The sequence below is a fragment of the Thunnus thynnus genome, chromosome 15, assembly GCF_963924715.1.
Source record: "Thunnus thynnus chromosome 15, fThuThy2.1, whole genome shotgun sequence".
In the NCBI taxonomy this organism is placed as follows: domain Eukaryota; kingdom Metazoa; phylum Chordata; class Actinopteri; order Scombriformes; family Scombridae; genus Thunnus; species Thunnus thynnus.
In genome coordinates, this window is record NC_089531.1 from 9328994 (window position 1) to 9346126 (window position 17133).

Below are 17133 nucleotides of genomic sequence, written 5' to 3' on the forward strand. Positions count from 1 at the left end.
GTGTATGTTTTAACATGTATTATCTAGAAACATTGTTAAAATAATTCAATGTTGAATTCAATTTAATGGGCAGATGATTGCTCTTGTTACTATACACAAGCAGCAAAATATAATAATACTTAATCTTACTGGCAGAATTACCTCTGTATAGAAGTTATTTAGCACAGTTTGACGTTTCCCATCCTTCATGATAACTCGACACCAGCTATTTGCACTGTTTGCTCTTGTAGCACTCGTCAGGGTTCCCAGACTGCACATGATGTCATTTTTTCATCATCTTCTATTGGTCAGTCAGTGACATTTTCAGGGGGAGTAAACTCACACACGATCTAAATTTGAGGAGTAAATTGAGATATCTTCCTGTCTGCGGACGTCCAAACCAAAATCGCAATGTTGGATCATGTTTTTAACAATGACAATAAAATATCACCAGGATGAACAAGCTTACTCTGTCTCTGGAGTTTGATTGAAGTAGCTAATTACACTTAACTCCAGTCACTGTACTTGAGTGGCTTTATAGTGCTCTTGAACTTGAGCATTTTTAAAGTTAGTATGTTTAACTTGTGCTGGCTTTTAACAGTAAGTTTAGCACTTCAATCCTCTGACAGACAGGATAAATTTGCGTGGGAACTGTTCAGTGGCTTTGCATGTTTGAACCCATTAGCTACAGTTTGTATGTTCTTTATATCACACTTAACCGTTTTTGCTGTTGTGTTTTACACATTTTAATGTATTTCTTCTGCTGTTTTAGACATAAGTAGGTTCCATTCAACTTACAATATAAACAATGTTAAACTATTGTTTCAAATCAATCTGCACTTAAACTGCATGACCACAAAATCATCATGTCACCAACAAAAATAAAGGCAGATTCTATTGGATTACGCAACTCAAACATGTTCATTCAATGGAAACAAAAATTTCCCTGGAATGGAAAAAACATCTAAAAGTCTAAAACTGTATAGCATGCATTTAGAAAAGAAGAGTCAGCAAAAATATAAATCATACATTATTTGTAATAAAAAAAAAAAAGAAGTGAAACCTTGCAAAAACATTGGTATAGTCCTTTAAAAATCGTGTAGGAATGATAGTGATATCTAATAAAACAACATTTTTTAAATTAGGTACTTTTTATTTTGGTTGAGTTCTGGTTTTTATGTCATAGACTTAAAGGACATGTTCACAATTTTTCTGTCATAAAAACAATTTTCTTGCTGTAATCATTCCTCCTGTTCATACTGGCCATTAGAAGATCCCTTCATAATGCACTTACAATGTAAGTGATGGGGGACAAAATCCACAGTCCTCCCTCTGCGCAAAAATGTATTTAAGCTTCAGTCGTCTATCTTAGATATCTTTCAAAGTTAGTCGTTTTAGTGTCAAAGCCCCTCTTTTTGTTATTATACTTCCACTGCAGCTCAACAGGGAGACACTGTCCGAGAAAACACAGAGAGGGAATTTGATGCTAAAAGGACTGTAAATGTGGCAGATATCCACTTGATATGACTAACTCAGACTGCTGAAGCCTCAGATAAACTTTTAATAACTGGACACACTGTGAATTTTTTGCCCCCACCACTTACATTGAAAGCATATTTGAAGAATTACCTCTGTATAGAAGTTACTTAGCACAGCTTGACGTTTCCCATCGTTCATGATAACTCAACACCAGCTATTTGCACTGTTTGCTCTTGTAGCACTCGTCAGGATTCCCAGATTGCACATGATATTTTTTCATCAACATCTTCTATTGGTCAGTCAGTGACATTTTCAGGGGGAGTAAACTCACACACGATCTAAATTTAAGGAGTAAACTGAGATATCTCCCTGTCTGCGGACGTCCAAACCAAAATCGCAATGTTGTTCCTCATTTTTCTTGTGTTGGTGGCTACCAATGGTGAGTTTGAGTGAAACTTTTTGTGCTTTTCTCACAAGAGGAAATAAGTAAGATAGACTCAAAAAATCATACAAAAAAATTGCTTTTGTGTGCTCAAATAACATTTAGGAAATTTCAAAAATTTTACAAAGTGCATAATGGATTTCGGGCTTATGATCTTTGCAGTTTTACTCCTCATTCCTACACTTTTTCTGTGTCTGTGTCCCCTCCACTCTCCACCTGTACAGCTGCCCTCGGCTTTGATGATACGATCTATGGCAGCTATGAGTGCAGGCCTCACTCCGTCCCCTGGCAGGTGTCACTCAACAACGGCTGGCACTATTGCGGAGGAGCCCTGATCAGTGACCGCTGGGTCGTCAGTGCTGCACACTGCTTCAAGTAAGTTGACGCTGATTGAGACCTACAACACCAAGCTTTATTTTACTGAAAGGGGACTTCTGTTGTAACCATCTGCTCCTCTTTTTGTCTCCATTATCCGTCAGAGGTGAGGACATTGAGCTGCGTCTGGGTGAGCACCACATCGGCAACAAGGATGGCCCTGAGCAGTTTATTGCTCCGGCTGTCATCATCCCCCACCCAGAGTACGACCGTTACACCAACAACAATGACATCATGCTAATCAAACTTGCTGAGCCAGCAAAGTTTGATAAGTATGTCCAGCCCATTGCCCTGCCTAGCAGCTGTGTCTCTGCAGAATACCAGTGGTGTGTGATTTCTGGCTGGGGAGTCACCAACGGTCCCTGTAAGTCTGGGATGGGACAGGACCATATTTAATCTCTATCAGAGTGTTTCTACTAGTCACCAATAAAAGTTCCTAAAGGTCAAAGATCACAATATTTGAACATGTGGCTGCAGGTGTCACTGTTGTAAAGAATGAGGCAACTAAGCCCATAAAAATGTCTCTCTGGCTCGTTTTTGTGTGATCCAGTTGATTGTCTGGAATGCCTGCACTGCGTGGATGTGCCCACCATTCCCCAGGAGCAGTGTGGGTTCTCCTCCTCTCTGTTCTGCACCGCCGTCCTTGAGCGAGGAAAGGGCTCCTGCCAGGTACATGAATGCATGAAAGTGTAAAAAAATAATCACAATCATCTGACAGCATGTATAATTGGTACACTCCTGTTCCTGCTCGCTAATTCATCTGACAAATTACACCTTGATGTCCTAATTTTTTCTTGTAAATGTTAAATGTATTTTCCAGCTGATACAGCATTTCCCCAATACATGTTATTTTGTGAATTTTCTTTTTCTATTATTTTTTTAATTACTACTCTTATTATATTTTTGTTACTATTTTATGATCACTATTAATCAAGACAGTATTATTTTTCCATCTTGTCCATCAGGGAGATTCTGGCGGCCCTGTGGTGTGTAATGGGGAGCTCCAAGGTGTGGTGTCCTTGGGGTGGGGCTGTGCTGGGGCAAATATGGTTGGGGTTCACACCAAGGTAGTTACACGACTGTAACATCAACAGATGTCTGTAATGTGATAGTGAACTACATTATCGCTGCATAAAGAAAATGGTTAACTTTTAATTAGTATAACATACTTGACTCTACAAAGGAATCAGCATTATGTCAATCAAACACTTGGATTTACTAATTCATATTGAGCTTTGTGACTTAAACATTTCAAATATATAACATAACTTTATATGGTCCAAACGATATTCCACATCAAATACAATTTGGCCAGTATGTAAATAAAATGACCAAACACTGTGTTTCAAACTTTTTAAGGAAAGTAAGCAACCTAACTAATGCTCTCTTGTAGTCAAAGATCATTTGAGTTATGCTCAAATTTTACCCAGAACACTTTAAAAAAGAGCCATTATTTGCTTTTATCTCTAACAGATTTTGGTAAAGTTGGTGACATGTTTTTCTTTTTGAAAAAGAACCATGTTGTTAGTTGTATTAGTGGCTGTGTTTAATAACTCTGTATGTACTGTATGTTGTGTTATAATCAGTACTCTTCTGAAGGTAATTTATACTCTAAATACTTTATCTGATGATGCAAGAAAAACAGTTTTCAATTTATATGCACAGAAGAATCTTGAACTTGCATCCTAAAGCATTTAATGTGTCTTCTCTGACCTCTGACTCTCTTCTTATTGTACATGTTGAACCTGCTGAATGTGTCTTCCTCTGCCTCAAATTCTTTAAATGATATTTGGTTTGGTCTCTTCAGGTCTGCAAGTTTACTGACTGGATTCAGTCCACTATAGCTTCTCACTGAAGTCCTTCTGTAGAGGAGAGATCGACTCCGCCTGCTGCTGCTGTTCATTTCATGTCAACGCAATGACTCTGCATTATATGAGGACATATCTATACAGTTTACAGAACGTGACTTCTTGGACTGTTTGTGGATAATGTTTTTAACAATGACAATAAAATATCACCAGGATGAACGAGCTTACTCTGTCTCTGGAGTTTGATTCAGACAAAATAATTATGTCATTTCCTAACACAAACCAAGTGAATTTTGTGAAAAGAGTAGAAGTAGCTAATTACACTTAACTCCAGTTACTGTACTTGAGTGGCTTTATAGTGCTCTTGAACTTTGTTGAGCATTTTTAAAGTTAGTGTGTTTAACTTGTGCTGGCTTTTAACAGTAAGTTTAGCACTTCAATCCTCTGACAGACGGGATAAATTTGGATGGGAACTGTTCAGTGGTTTTGCATGTTTTAAGCCATTTGCTACAGTTTGTATGTTCTTTATATCACACTTAACCATTTTGCTGTTGTGTTTTACACATTTGAATGTATTTCTTCTGCTGTTTTAGACATACATGGGTTCCATTCAACTTACAATATAAACAATGTTAAACTATTGTTTCAAATCAATCTGCACTTAAACTGCATGACCACAAAATCATCATGTAACCAACAAAAATAAAGGCAGATTCTATTGGATTACGCAACTCAAACATGTTCATTCAATGGAAACAAAAATTTCCCTGGAATGGAAAAAACATCTAAAAGTCTAAAATTGTATAGCATGCATTTAGAAAAGAAGAGCAGCTCAGAGGACAGACCAAACTTTTAAATGACTGTTTGGACACACTGTGAATTTTTTGCCCCCATCACTTACATTGAGAGCACATTTGAAGGGGATCTTTTAACAGTCAATATGAACAAGAGGAATGATTAAAGCGAGAAAGAACTCTTTCAGTGTTTTTATGGACACCTGACTGTTGTTTTAAGTCAAAGTTAAAAATTTGTGAACTTATCCTTTACATTTTTTTCCTGCAGCACTAATCAGGTTTGTCAGCAGGTGGCAGCAGCGTCGTAGAGTCTCACATGTGATAAACAGGAGAGAGACGCCGAGGAAGAGGAGACGAAGAAGAAGGCGACCATGTTGATTTAAAGGAAGAAGAAACACAATAGAGGCGATTTATTTCAAGCAAAAATCAGTTATTAAAACGACTTATAAAGGAAATAATTGATCAACCACAAACTGGGTATCCCTTGTAAAATAACAGAGAAACTAAGGTAGGTTTGCGGTGCTTCGAACCGTCCAATCTCCGCTAAAAACATCCGAGTTGTTGAGAGCAGCCTAGCTTGTAGCTAACATTAGCGGTTGGAGTTATTTGTGCTAAATTAGCCGCGAGGCTAGCGAGTCTGCCAATCGTGCCATGTTGACAATATAATTGTAAAAAAGGGTAACGGTAAAGAAAAAAAATGCGCAACGTTATTTTTGTTTTTCATGATACATACACATTGTCATATTATGTAAATTACAAGTCTGAAAATACGAGTATTGCAACGGCTTAGCCGTTAGTTAGCTTAGAGCTAACACTTAACGTTAGCCGTAACGTTGTTTAGTTATTGATTTGTAAAACACGACGAGTAAAAATCTAACATAGCTACACAGTTAACTTGAATGTTTTACAATTTTAGTTAATTTTAATTGTTTGTAGAAAAGGTTTGAATACAGGAGCAATAACTTAATAAACTGACGCTGGTCTGAATTAAAAACTGTTAAAAACAGTCGAGACACAAGCAGAGAAGCTGAAAAGAAAAGCCTAAAAAAAATTACATCGACATGCAGTTTACGATAGTTGATTAAGAAAACTGTATTGAATCAGTTTCAGCCAGACCTAGAGCCTTTGCTGTAGGTCAGTGTTATTTTAAATCCTGTCTGTTTGGGCTTCGCTAATCTGCCACCTGGCAAGTTCACCTGTTCAATGTTAACCTTCATTAACAGATAAAGTGAATTAACTGTTGGAGTGTTTCACTGCTCTGAAGTCTAACATGACAGTATGTTATCAAAGTTGCACAAACTAATGTTCACTGTTCTTCAGTTTATCAATTTAAGCTGAAACTGGTTTCTTGTTTTTGTTTGTAAAATTAAATAAATAAATTCAAATCAGCAATGACAAGTTACCAAAGACAAAAATTGGGTAATAAATATATAGCTGCAACAGTCAGTCGATATCAACAGAAAATTGATTTTTTGATAGTTGAATAATTGGTTGTGGGGGTTTTTTCTCTTTCTTTTTTTTAAGCAAAAATGCTCAAAGTTTGCTTGTTGCAACATCTTAAATGTGAGGAATTGAAGCTTTTCTGTGTCATACATGATAGTAAAGTGAATATCTTTGTTTTGGACTATTGATCAGATAAAATAAGACATTTGAGGATGTCACAATGAATCCTAAGAAATTATAACGAGCATTTTTCACCATTTTCTGACATTTTTCTGACATTTTTATCGATTTTATACTCTTGAATAATTCAAATTGATCAGTGTGGAAAAAGAAAATCAACCTTTGTGTTAAACAGTTCAACATGTGATGAGATGTTGTTAGTTGACATTGCTTCTTTTTTTTTTAGTGGCCACATGCTGAAAAGGTTAGTTGATGTATCAGAGCTGGAATAATCAGCTGATCAATTGACAAGTCGATTGACATACATTTAAACAGTTTGAAGATTTGCTGTTTTTTCTTTGTCTTTGTTTTCTATATTCATAAACTAGTAAATATCTTTGGTTTTTATGACTGTTGGTCCGACAAAACAAGCAATGTGAAGACATCATCTGGGAACTTTTCACAATATTCTGACATTTAATAGATTAAACAATTAATCCAGAGAATAAACAGCAGATTAATTGATAATGAAAGTAATAGTTAATTGCAGCTGTACTTGCATAGTCTTACCTTAACAACTCCTAGATCTGAAGTATTTGATTTTTCATGTCAAACCATGCAAATCTTTGCATTTAAAGAGATTTAATTAGTCAAGGTTTTCTCTTTTTATTTGATAAATTCCCTAAACAATATTCAAAAAACCAAAGTAATATTTCTTTTTATGGCCTACATAATCAACTGCTTAAGGGTCTATTATAAAATCTCCTGGTTGGATTTCTTTTAGGTGACGAGTTTGAGTTGTCGGCCGACGTTGAGGAGGAAGCAGGTTGATCACGGCCACACTCACACACTTCACGCACCGACCTGGAGGCCTGTGGTGTCCAGGGAGAGAAGGTCCAACAACTGGAGCAGAGAGGAAACGCACACTGAGGACTTCAAGGGGGTGGAAAGCTTTTTGGCTTCGGACTAGATTACCCCTTGTAAGATTTGTGATTTCAGGAGAAACAACTGTTTTTGTTTTTTCACACGTGGAGTGACATATACCCACACGGTGGAAATAAACGGAGAACAGTACAGACTATATGATTTTGGGGAAACACTTGTACAAAGTTGGACATCCTTTTTTCGAGGACAGGAATATTGAGCAACTCTTATGGACTCAAAGTGGAAGCAGGAAATATTGTTCAATTTAGAAACAGAAGTTAAAGTATTGAACTAAGATTATATTGAAGAAGCTATTCCCCAAGTTCAGATTGCCTTAGTTGTTCTATTTCAGGACTTGAACCGCTTTGATACTTGTTCACATATAATTTTTCTATATTGTGGGCAAGTATATTCATGCAAATGAATGCAAATTTCTCTTCATTTTGAAGAGCTTTTGTGTAAAAATTTGTTTTTTTTTTTGTTGTTTTTGTACGTCAGTCACTCTGTTGTTGAAGGGGACCGAACTGCACGTACATGTGTATATGTAAATACTACGAATTGACTTCTGTTGTAAAAGCTTTGGACTTAAAAGAATAGAGAATATTGTTTGTTAATGCTTTATTAAACTTTTTTACTTTTGAAGAGAATTTTTAAAAAGAAAAACCTAAGAAGCAGAAATCTAATACCTTGAAGAGGACAAAAAAAAAAAAAAAACAAGGCAAGGAAAACAGGAAAAATGGCAACCGCCAGAACAGAAAACGTTGGCCCGGTCGTCATGGGACTGAACAAGCAGAACGGGCAGCTCAGAGGACAGACCAAACCAGCTTCAGTCCAGCCAGCACCCACAACTCAAGGAAAGGCTTTGGGTGCACCCCAGAAACCAGGCAGTGCGGCTCAAGAAGGAGGAGGCATTAAGTTTGGAGATGACTGGAAAAAGAGCCTAAAGCTCCCTCCCAAAGACAACAGGGTCAAAACCTCAGTGAGTCAAACTTGACAATGGTTTCTATTCTTACTTCAGCTCACAACTAGTTTTCTACCATCACCCTAACTTTTCTGTGTGTACTCTAGGATGTGACGTCCACTAAGGGGAATGAATTTGAAGATTACTGTCTCAAACGAGAACTCCTGATGGGCATCTTTGAGATGGGTTGGGAGAAACCCTCCCCTATCCAGGTATGGTTAACGTCTAACAATGTTCCTTTTCTGCTGAGATTAATCCAATGTGACAAACAAACACAACCCTTGACATGGAGTGAAATAATTATATTTTAGGTGTGATACTGTAGTGACAGAATGAGACTATAAAGTTTGGATTTTTGGTTCCTTGCAGGAGGAGAGCATTCCCATCGCCCTGTCTGGACGGGATATTCTGGCCCGGGCTAAAAACGGAACAGGAAAAAGTGGAGCCTATCTCATCCCACTGCTGGAGAGGATAGACCTTAAAAAGGACCACATACAGGGTGAGACGCTGCCCGTAGTTTTCTACTGATACCTGCCTGTTTGAAACCTCCAATCTCAATTTTTCCCCCCTTTTTCTTGCTCTAGCGTGGTTACATTAGTTATCTTTCAACCATACTTCATTGTAATCTCTCCCATGCATTTTTTATTCTCCAGCCATTGTCATGGTGCCCACCCGTGAGCTGGCACTGCAGGTGAGCCAGATCTGCATCCAGATCAGCAAACACCTGGGAGGAGTCAAAGTCATGGCCACCACCGGGGGCACAAACCTGCGAGATGACATCATGCGCCTTGACGAGACCGGTGAGGTCCCACGTTGTTTCACTAACACACTTCACAGCATTTTCTGACCACATGCGGCGCCATGTGCTGACAAATACAACAATATCACAAATGAGTAAATCCAATCTGCATGTTGGGTTATGTTGTGTTTAATCAAAGACTCTTTTCTGATGATTTTTAAAATTGTACAACCTGTGGACAAATGTATTACAATAATATTCATAATTCAATATTGTATCACCCTTTTTTGTAGTCAAAGTAGCTTTTTTTTAAGTTTGTAGCTATTAAAATGATTTCACAGCATTTTTGTTTGCTCAGTTCGATTTTTCTCTTCTCTGTTACGCATCAGTGCATGTGGTCATCGCCACGCCTGGTAGGATCCTGGACTTGATTAAGAAAGGAGTGGCAAAGGTGGATAGAGTCCAGATGATGGTGATGGATGAGGTAAACATGGATAAAACTAATAAATGGAAAGTGTTATCAGTATTTGACAAAGAAAAGCATCAGATGTACTTGTAATTTTTTTTTTTTTTTAATCACTATCACATCATTTTGTTTTTTCAGGTTCGAACATACTACCTCTCTTCATGTCATATTGTCTCTGTTTCCTCTCAGGCAGATAAGCTGCTGTCTCAGGATTTTGTGGTGCTCATCGAGGATATCATCAGCTTCCTGGCCAAGAACAGGCAGATCCTGCTCTACTCTGCAACCTTCCCCATCAGCGTGCAGAAGTTCATGGTGAGTAGTCGGCTAATTGCTGCGCCACTCAGCCAACACAATGGCTCGGGGCCACTTGGCACAGCTCGGCTCACACTGCAGATCAAGCTGTTCTCACACTGCGCCCGATCCTGCGTTTGTGTTGGTCTGTTGTATATTTTTCCAGTCCTCGCCTACAGCGTTTCAGCTAACAGTCACAGGATTTGAATGTTTGGATATTTAGCCTGTTAAAGTCTTCAGTGTTGCGATCATGCACAGAGATCTCTTATCTTCTGTGTGTCTGAGGAAGTGTGTGAACAGTAGTAGTGCACATATCCTGGTGCGCATAAAACAGACAAAACATCACATATAATAGTTAAATAAGGCACACATCGCATCCATGTCCGTTTATTTGTCAAATCACTGTTATATATTTGCTGTCTGAGATTGTAAATTCAGCCTTTTTTTCTCTTTATCCTCCGTGTGTCCTTCCTATAGGCCAAGCACCTTCAAAAACCCTACGAGATAAACCTGATGGAGGAGCTGACGCTGAAGGGCATTACTCAGTACTATGCCTACGTCACTGAGAGGCAGAAAGTCCACTGTCTCAACACACTGTTCTCCAGGGTAACTGACTCATTCATACACACTTTTAAAGTACCGGTGCCTCGCTCGAGGGCAGCAGGACAGTAAATATGATGTAATGACATGCAGATAATATTTACTGTCCATGCACAGATCTCTCTGTCATCTCTGGATAGTCACAATGAAACTGGGGGGGGAAAGGGGCAAAAGATACAGTATTACAGTATGACATTTACAGCATTTTTGATTGTTTAACCTCCAGTTTAGTTTTGTAAAACCAAGTTTGATCCAAGTTTCTGTACAACTTGGATCAATAACAGACCACAAATCATACAGTTAACACATCGATCCATGACATATTCTCTTCTTTTCTCTCTCACAGCTTCAGATCAACCAGTCAATCATCTTCTGTAACTCCACTCAGAGGGTGGAGCTCTTGGCAAAGAAGATCACCCAGCTGGGTTACTCCTGCTTCTACATCCACGCCAAGATGATGCAGGTGAGGAGAGAAATTTCTCTTTATTCCTTTTGTTGTTTGTATATTTTTATATGACCACTGTTCTGCTGCATGATTATTTCAAATATGATTAAAGCAAATTAGAAATATATTTATAGGATTCATGAATTGTATAAATCACTTTTAATAGCTGATAAAAGACCTTTCATAAAATATATAAACTATAAATAACTTTCACAAAACCTCAGTTGAGATTGTTTTGTATCATAACATTAAATTATAAATGTTACTGAGGCTGAGGATTTAGGGGGTCTTGGTGGCATTTCATCCTCCCTTTCTCTGTTTCATGTCACTTAACTCACTCAAGCTGTCTGCTAAAAAAGGCAAAAAGGCCAGAAATGTTTAATGTGGCTTCAAATGTTTTGGTTGTGTTTGTGTACAAAGCCAAAAGCATCTTCTGAAACATTTCGTTTCTTGTTTGTTCTCAGGAATATAGAAACCGTGTGTTCCACGACTTCAGAAACGGACTGTGCAGAAACCTGGTCTGCACTGGTGAGTTCCTGTTTTATACTTGCCACAATTCAGGAAAAACCTACCAAATATTGCCCAGAAAGACGTAGACCGCCGCTGATCTCATTCACTGTTGTCCCTCAATAGATCTCTTCACCAGAGGTATTGACATCCAGGCTGTCAATGTGGTCATCAACTTCGATTTCCCCAAGAATGCTGAGACTTATCTCCATCGTATTGGAAGATCAGGTATGTCGTTCACCACTCGTCAAACTGCACTGCTCCATTACAGAGTTGCTGAGTTTAATTTTCTCATTGGTGGAAACTCTTCACTCTTTATTATTAAGCAGGCAAAGATCTAATTAATGTGATGGATAGAGGACGTCATGGTGAATTTTTATCACTAATCTTCTCTCAGGGAGGTTTGGTCATCTGGGCTTGGCCATCAACCTGATCACATCGGAGGATCGCTTCAACCTGAAGGCCATCGAAGACCAGCTGGTGACCGACATCAAGCCCATTCCCAGCAGCATCGACAAGAGCCTCTACGTCGCCGAATTCCACTCCGGCAGCGCCGACTGTGATGTGGAGGAGGTCGAGGAGAAATCAGGACGCCAACAAGACAGCACCTAAAACAGGTGAGAGAGGGAGAGTCAGCGAGCCTGCAGCTGAACTGTAACTCATCTTTACACTTGTATCGCATGAAATAAATAAGAGCCGTCCTTGTAATCAAAGTTTTTTTTTATCTTCCATCCAGGACAGCTGGACACACCAGGCTTTTGCGCAGACATCAGCGCTTGCACACAGGCTTCAGGCAACTCTTCAGTTTCACTTTTCCCCTCATTTTCAGAGCCTGTCGAATGGATATTAAGGCTGTTTTTATTTTTCAGTATTTCCTTAGCTTTTCCTCAAAGAGAGCTGCCTCCTTTTTTTTTTTTTTTTAATTAAGTGAGAAAATTAAACTATCTTGTTTTGCACCAAACTCACACACGGACCATTTAGAATATTTCTCCTAAAGTATATTTAGGTTACAGCACACGGCTGTTGAAATGAAAACAGCAGTGCAAATGTTTATCAAAGCTGTTTTGAACCCGTCGTCCTTGGAGACTGTTTTCATTGCCAGCAGCAAGGTTGGTCTGTTTTAATGTTACAATGGTGCACTTACACCAGCCATCGTTCTGTCCACTTACACTGCTGTTGTCACTTAAGTGCCTTACTTACTCCCATGTGCACTCATCCATTCATAGCCTGCTGTCTCCTGTCGTGCAGCAGAGTTACGAGCACAAATACAATGAATCAAACGGTAACCCGAGTTTATTCAAACATCCATTATGCAAGGGAAAAAGAGAACACACTCTTCTGTGTGTCAAAACACGGCTCAAACACCTTTTTGAAAATCATCCTGAATGTGAACGTTTATTTTTAATGTGAACGTTGCAATAAAAAAAGGGCAGCTTTATTTAAATACTGCGTGACTGTTTTTCCCTACCACTATGAATAATACATGTGCAGAGTTAATATGAGAAGACGGCCTAAAGACTCAAGCCCCCCTCTCTCCTCTCCCCCCCCGTACTGATTCATGGATGTTTGCCTGCAACCTCACAAACAACATGGGAATTTATAGCAGCATTATGCTGTTACATTACGGCTGTCGCTGGTGAACTCGCCCGCAGACAGGTGACGTCCGGAGGTTCTTTTACATTTTTAAAAAAAAACAACAAAAATCACATTTGGCTGGTGAATACTGTAAACCTGTCAGCCACTGTAGCTGGTAGATGGGAGGGGAAAAAAAACTGGTTTCCCCATCCTGCATGCAGCTACAGCTCAGAACTGATGCATCAGAGACCGGTTCAAAACAGTTTTGATAGCAGAATTTGCGTCACTAAGCTGATAAACAGCTGATCGATTGAGTGTTAAAAGTTATCAGAGGTCCAAGGAGTAAAAGATTCACAGGGTTATTGTGGAAGTTGGTGCAAAACAATGGTTTGAATTTTCTGTTCTTTTCGTTTCTTCCCCACATCTTTCAGTTTGTCAGTCAAAAAAAAAAAAAAGGTGGAAATGAAACATTTTAGCAAATTCTAAAACTTTCTTTTTAAGCCCCATCATGACAGACTGAAGTTGGTGAATGTATTCGTTGCCAATGTGAATTCTGCTGCCCAGTGGCTGAACGCCAAGCTCTTAAGCATATTAGACAGTTGTCGTTTGTATTGCTGCTGTTGCATTAGAAACTTTTTCTTCAGGCTATGATTTTTATGGAAATGTATAGTAGATAAGAGATGGTTTCATGTACCAGAGGAAGAGGAAACCTGCTCAGTCTATAAGAGTACAACACAAACCTTCAATTGAACTAAAGATAAAATCAGGAAAAAGTCTTTCTGCAGCAGCAGCAATATAATATTTTTTTTTTTTTCATATTTTTTTGTTTTCCCCCAGCACAGCTCTGTTTTATAATTATAAATGTGAGGATTCTCTTTTGTGAGGGGTGGGCTCTGTTTTTGAAAGCAAAATTGTAGCATCTTTGAACAGGCAGCTGTGACTTCTTTCTTTTTTTTTCTTTTTTTTTTTTTGTCCTCCCCTTTAAAGAGCATCACAAATGAAAAAAAAAAAGACATAAAAAAGAAAAGTATTTTTGCTTTTTTAAGATTTATTTTTGATGTTGCTTAAAGCAGTTTGGAGGGGGAGGTGGGGGAGGGGGGGGGGGCACTGTGAGGCTTTAGCACTGGGTAACTTGTGGAGGTTTGGGTGGGTTTGCAGAAGCCAAGTGTTTTATCAGATGCTCTCGGGGGGGCATCTTGAATCTTTCCTTCTCTCTGGTACTTAAAGCTTCCAGTAAAAACAGCGGAGCAAAGACAAAGGCTTTTGATTTCAAGTTTTTCCCTCAAAAGTAAACAATACGCTTAAAAGAGTTTTATTTTCTTCTTGTTTTAAGTACTAGAGAGAGAGAGAGAGCGCTAAATTATACAGGAGAGAGTTTCTGGAAAGCGTTGAAGCACTGTGATCTTCTTGAACCTGTTCCATGTTTGTGTGACGGATGATCAAAGTGCTGTGATTAGTTTTCAGCAACTCAATCTGTTTTCTACTAGGGCAATCTTTATACGAGGTGTTATGAATCATTTCGAAAAACTCGTGAATGATTCATTGTTTACACTAGTCGTTTACAATTACATTTAAAAAAAAAAAAAAAAGAAAATACTTTGCTTCATGGGCGGAGGAGGTAGAATTTTGTTTCCCTTTTTTTTTTTTTTTTTTTTTTTTTCTTAACTTGAAATAGATTTTCAGGATTTACATTGAAGCAAAACCAAAAAAGTGGAATGTCGTGTGTGTGTGTGTGTGAGAGAGAGAGAGAGATGTGTAGGTGTGTGTTTGCATGAGGAGAGGTGTGTGTGTGTGTGTGTGTGAGAGTGAAATGCAGGCGACTGTTTGAACAAGGTGTGTGTGTGTGTGTGTGAGAGAGATGTGTGTGCGTGCTTGCAGCTGTGACAGGCTGATTTTTGTTAAGAATCACTACGTTTGCATGCAGCTTCAACCTCACTGATGTTTGCAGACCAGATTAACAGCTTCTCCTCTGGAGCATCAGACCGCATTAAGTTTCAGTATAATTAGTCAACTTGGTTACTGATTTACTCCTTTTTTTTTTTTTTTAAATAAGAATTAAACTGTCCTGTTAACAGTTTGAGGCTGCATGTAAGCGTAAAAGTCGTATGTCACTTGCTTTTTTTTTTTTTTCCCCCCTGTTATTTCATGTGCAGACTCGTCTTGTGTTTTTGTTGGCGATATACAATGTCTTAAATATCAGAATGGGTGTTTACATTTGTCAGGGATGTGATTTATTTTTTGTTTTTTTTGTTTTTGTTCTTTTTTTTCCTCCTCCACCTCCTTCCTCTTCTACTCCAGGAGTTCCAAGTTTGTGAACGTAAATCTCATTTCAAACGATAAATTTCCACTTTTCCTGTTCTTCTCTGTGTTTTTGTGTTCCCGATCACGTCCCTGACAGTCGTTCCATGATCTCCTTTGTGACCCAAAAACGACAAATACTGCAGAGATATATTCAGAATTTGAATAGCCTAAGATTAAAAGTCTCTTAGCTAGTTTCATTAATTATATATATGTGAGTCATTGTAGACTTTTCCCTGGGATTGTCTCCTAAAACTTAGATTACAACTTGGGTTTTATATCCGTCTCTCTGGCTGTATGTTTATATTAGTTGTGATCACATATTTCTCACTAAAGTAATTGCTGACGTCTCTGAACAAGCCAACAAACACTAAAAATGGCTCCAACGGGGCGTCTCGAGATCTCACTTTGACAGCCGGATGGTCAAAGCGAGGAAAAAAATAAAACCCACGTTGTAATAAACTGTACGTTTCCTTTTAAGCTGTGAATGACATGAATTTGTACATTTTTGTGTCCCCTTTATAACTCGTCTGTCAGCGGTCACAAAGGAGGTTATGTTGAATGCACTTATGAATGTTGAGTGACTTTGTTATTTTGTCATCTGATGTTGTCAAGGCGTCTTTTTGTGTGTGTGTATGTATGTATGTGTGTGTGTGTGTATGTGTGTGTGTGTACATCTGACCTGTGGAGTCAGGTGTACTGACTGGGGTGGGAGGGATATTTGTCAGAAACTTATTTGAAAGGGGTAACTGTTTAAAAAAAAAAAAGAAAAAGAAAAAAAAAAATCAGAAAAGGGTGAGGATTCGGGTGAAAAATGGCAATGTAGGGATTGCTGCTTCAGGTTCTGTAAAATTTAAATTGGTGGAAATAAGAAGAAAAGTTCAAACCTGTCTTTAAGAAATAGTATTAATGCCTGAATTGCTGTTAATACTTCTACTGTGCACAGCTGAATTGAATTGGATCTCCTAATTTGCTGCACTAATGTAGACTCACCCCCGCTTCAGGCAGTTTCAACCAAATTTAACGATGAACTCAGCAGATTTGTCGTAGAAAAGCTGAGGATAAAGTTACAGCAGTATTTCCCTGCAACAAGGATAGAAAACGGGTGTTAAGATTCCTAATTGGCTCTCAGATTTTTATTTTTCGGTCTGAGTGTAGCTGAGGATAACGTTGCAACAGTATTTTCTCTACAACGGGGATAGGAGGGAGTGGTGATATGATTCTGAATTGGCTGTCAAAAATGTTGGTTCAATCGATCCCTCATGGAAGAAAAATATAGTCATAAAACCCTCCTGTTGTCACAGTTTTTTAATTTGTTTTTTTTTCCGTCTTCTCTCTGTAGTTATCGGTAGCAGCTTCTCCCAAAACAAATATTTTTCAGTCCTATTTCAAGTGAGTTTAAAACATTCTGGACTTCAATTAAAATAGCGCTAAAACCACACTCCACATTTTTGGGAACTTATTTTCCTTGGTCATCATCCCGTAATTTTCCTTTGTCGTATGTCAGTAGATCAAAAAAAAACCTCAGTAACAGTCTTTATTGGGTGATACTGCAAAAATGTCATCGTTGCATTGTTAATGTTTTTCACGTTTTCATTCCCTTTCGTTTCCTTACAAAAATGCATTGAAGAGAGAGACACATAAGGTATTTCAATGACCTGTGTTAATCACTCTGTCCTCTACTGTTGTAACGTGGAAATACACGCAGGGGCTATAAAATCCAATAAATTGAACTGAAATTTACGCTCTGTCTGTTGTTCTCTGTATAATCACACACTTTAGTTGTTACATGATTAAAATACAGGAGAAGTTAGACATTATATATCTAACTTCCTGTTGAATAGATAT

General features: G+C 38.3%; 2 protein-coding genes across 3 annotated transcripts; both read left to right on the top strand.

Moving 5' to 3' along the window:
- Positions 1-1677: 1677 nt before the first annotated feature.
- LOC137198476 (serine protease 1-like) lies at positions 1678-4301 on the top strand. The gene is made up of 6 exons (XM_067612362.1): positions 1678-1897; positions 2125-2275; positions 2380-2639; positions 2826-2944; positions 3241-3342; positions 4083-4301. The coding sequence occupies exons 1-6, from the start codon at positions 1858-1860 to the stop codon at positions 4128-4130; spliced, it is 720 nt and encodes a 239-aa protein (XP_067468463.1). The 5' UTR covers positions 1678-1857; the 3' UTR covers positions 4131-4301.
- An 898-nt stretch (positions 4302-5199) lies between these two features.
- LOC137198480 (probable ATP-dependent RNA helicase ddx6) lies at positions 5200-17028 on the top strand. Of its 2 annotated transcripts, none has more exons than XM_067612365.1 (13): positions 5200-5385; positions 7264-8382; positions 8472-8576; positions 8734-8863; positions 9018-9164; positions 9493-9587; positions 9759-9881; positions 10338-10466; positions 10807-10923; positions 11370-11433; positions 11539-11640; positions 11810-12029; positions 12154-17028. In XM_067612365.1, the coding sequence occupies exons 2-12, from the start codon at positions 8140-8142 to the stop codon at positions 12022-12024; spliced, it is 1470 nt and encodes a 489-aa protein (XP_067468466.1). In that variant the 5' UTR covers positions 5200-5385; positions 7264-8139; the 3' UTR covers positions 12025-12029; positions 12154-17028. The 2 variants fall into 2 exon arrangements, with proteins under 2 accessions (XP_067468466.1, XP_067468465.1); XM_067612364.1 differs by having other exon boundaries at positions 5201-5385; positions 12149-17028.
- The last annotated feature ends 105 nt before the right edge of the window (positions 17029-17133 follow it).

Coding starts and splice junctions, on each gene's coding strand:
- LOC137198476 (XM_067612362.1), top strand. CDS start 1,858: ATGTTGTTCCTCATTTTTCTTGTGTTGGTGGCTACCAATG. Junction 2,640..2,825: donor GGGAGTCACCAACGGTCCCT/GTAAGTCTGGGA, acceptor TGTGTGATCCAG/TTGATTGTCTGGAATGCCTG. Junction 2,945..3,240: donor GAGGAAAGGGCTCCTGCCAG/GTACATGAATGC, acceptor CTTGTCCATCAG/GGAGATTCTGGCGGCCCTGT.
- LOC137198480 (XM_067612365.1), top strand. CDS start 8,140: ATGGCAACCGCCAGAACAGAAAACGTTGGCCCGGTCGTCATGGGACTG. Junction 9,882..10,337: donor TCAGCGTGCAGAAGTTCATG/GTGAGTAGTCGG, acceptor TCCTTCCTATAG/GCCAAGCACCTTCAAAAACC. Junction 11,434..11,538: donor CAGAAACCTGGTCTGCACTG/GTGAGTTCCTGT, acceptor GTCCCTCAATAG/ATCTCTTCACCAGAGGTATT.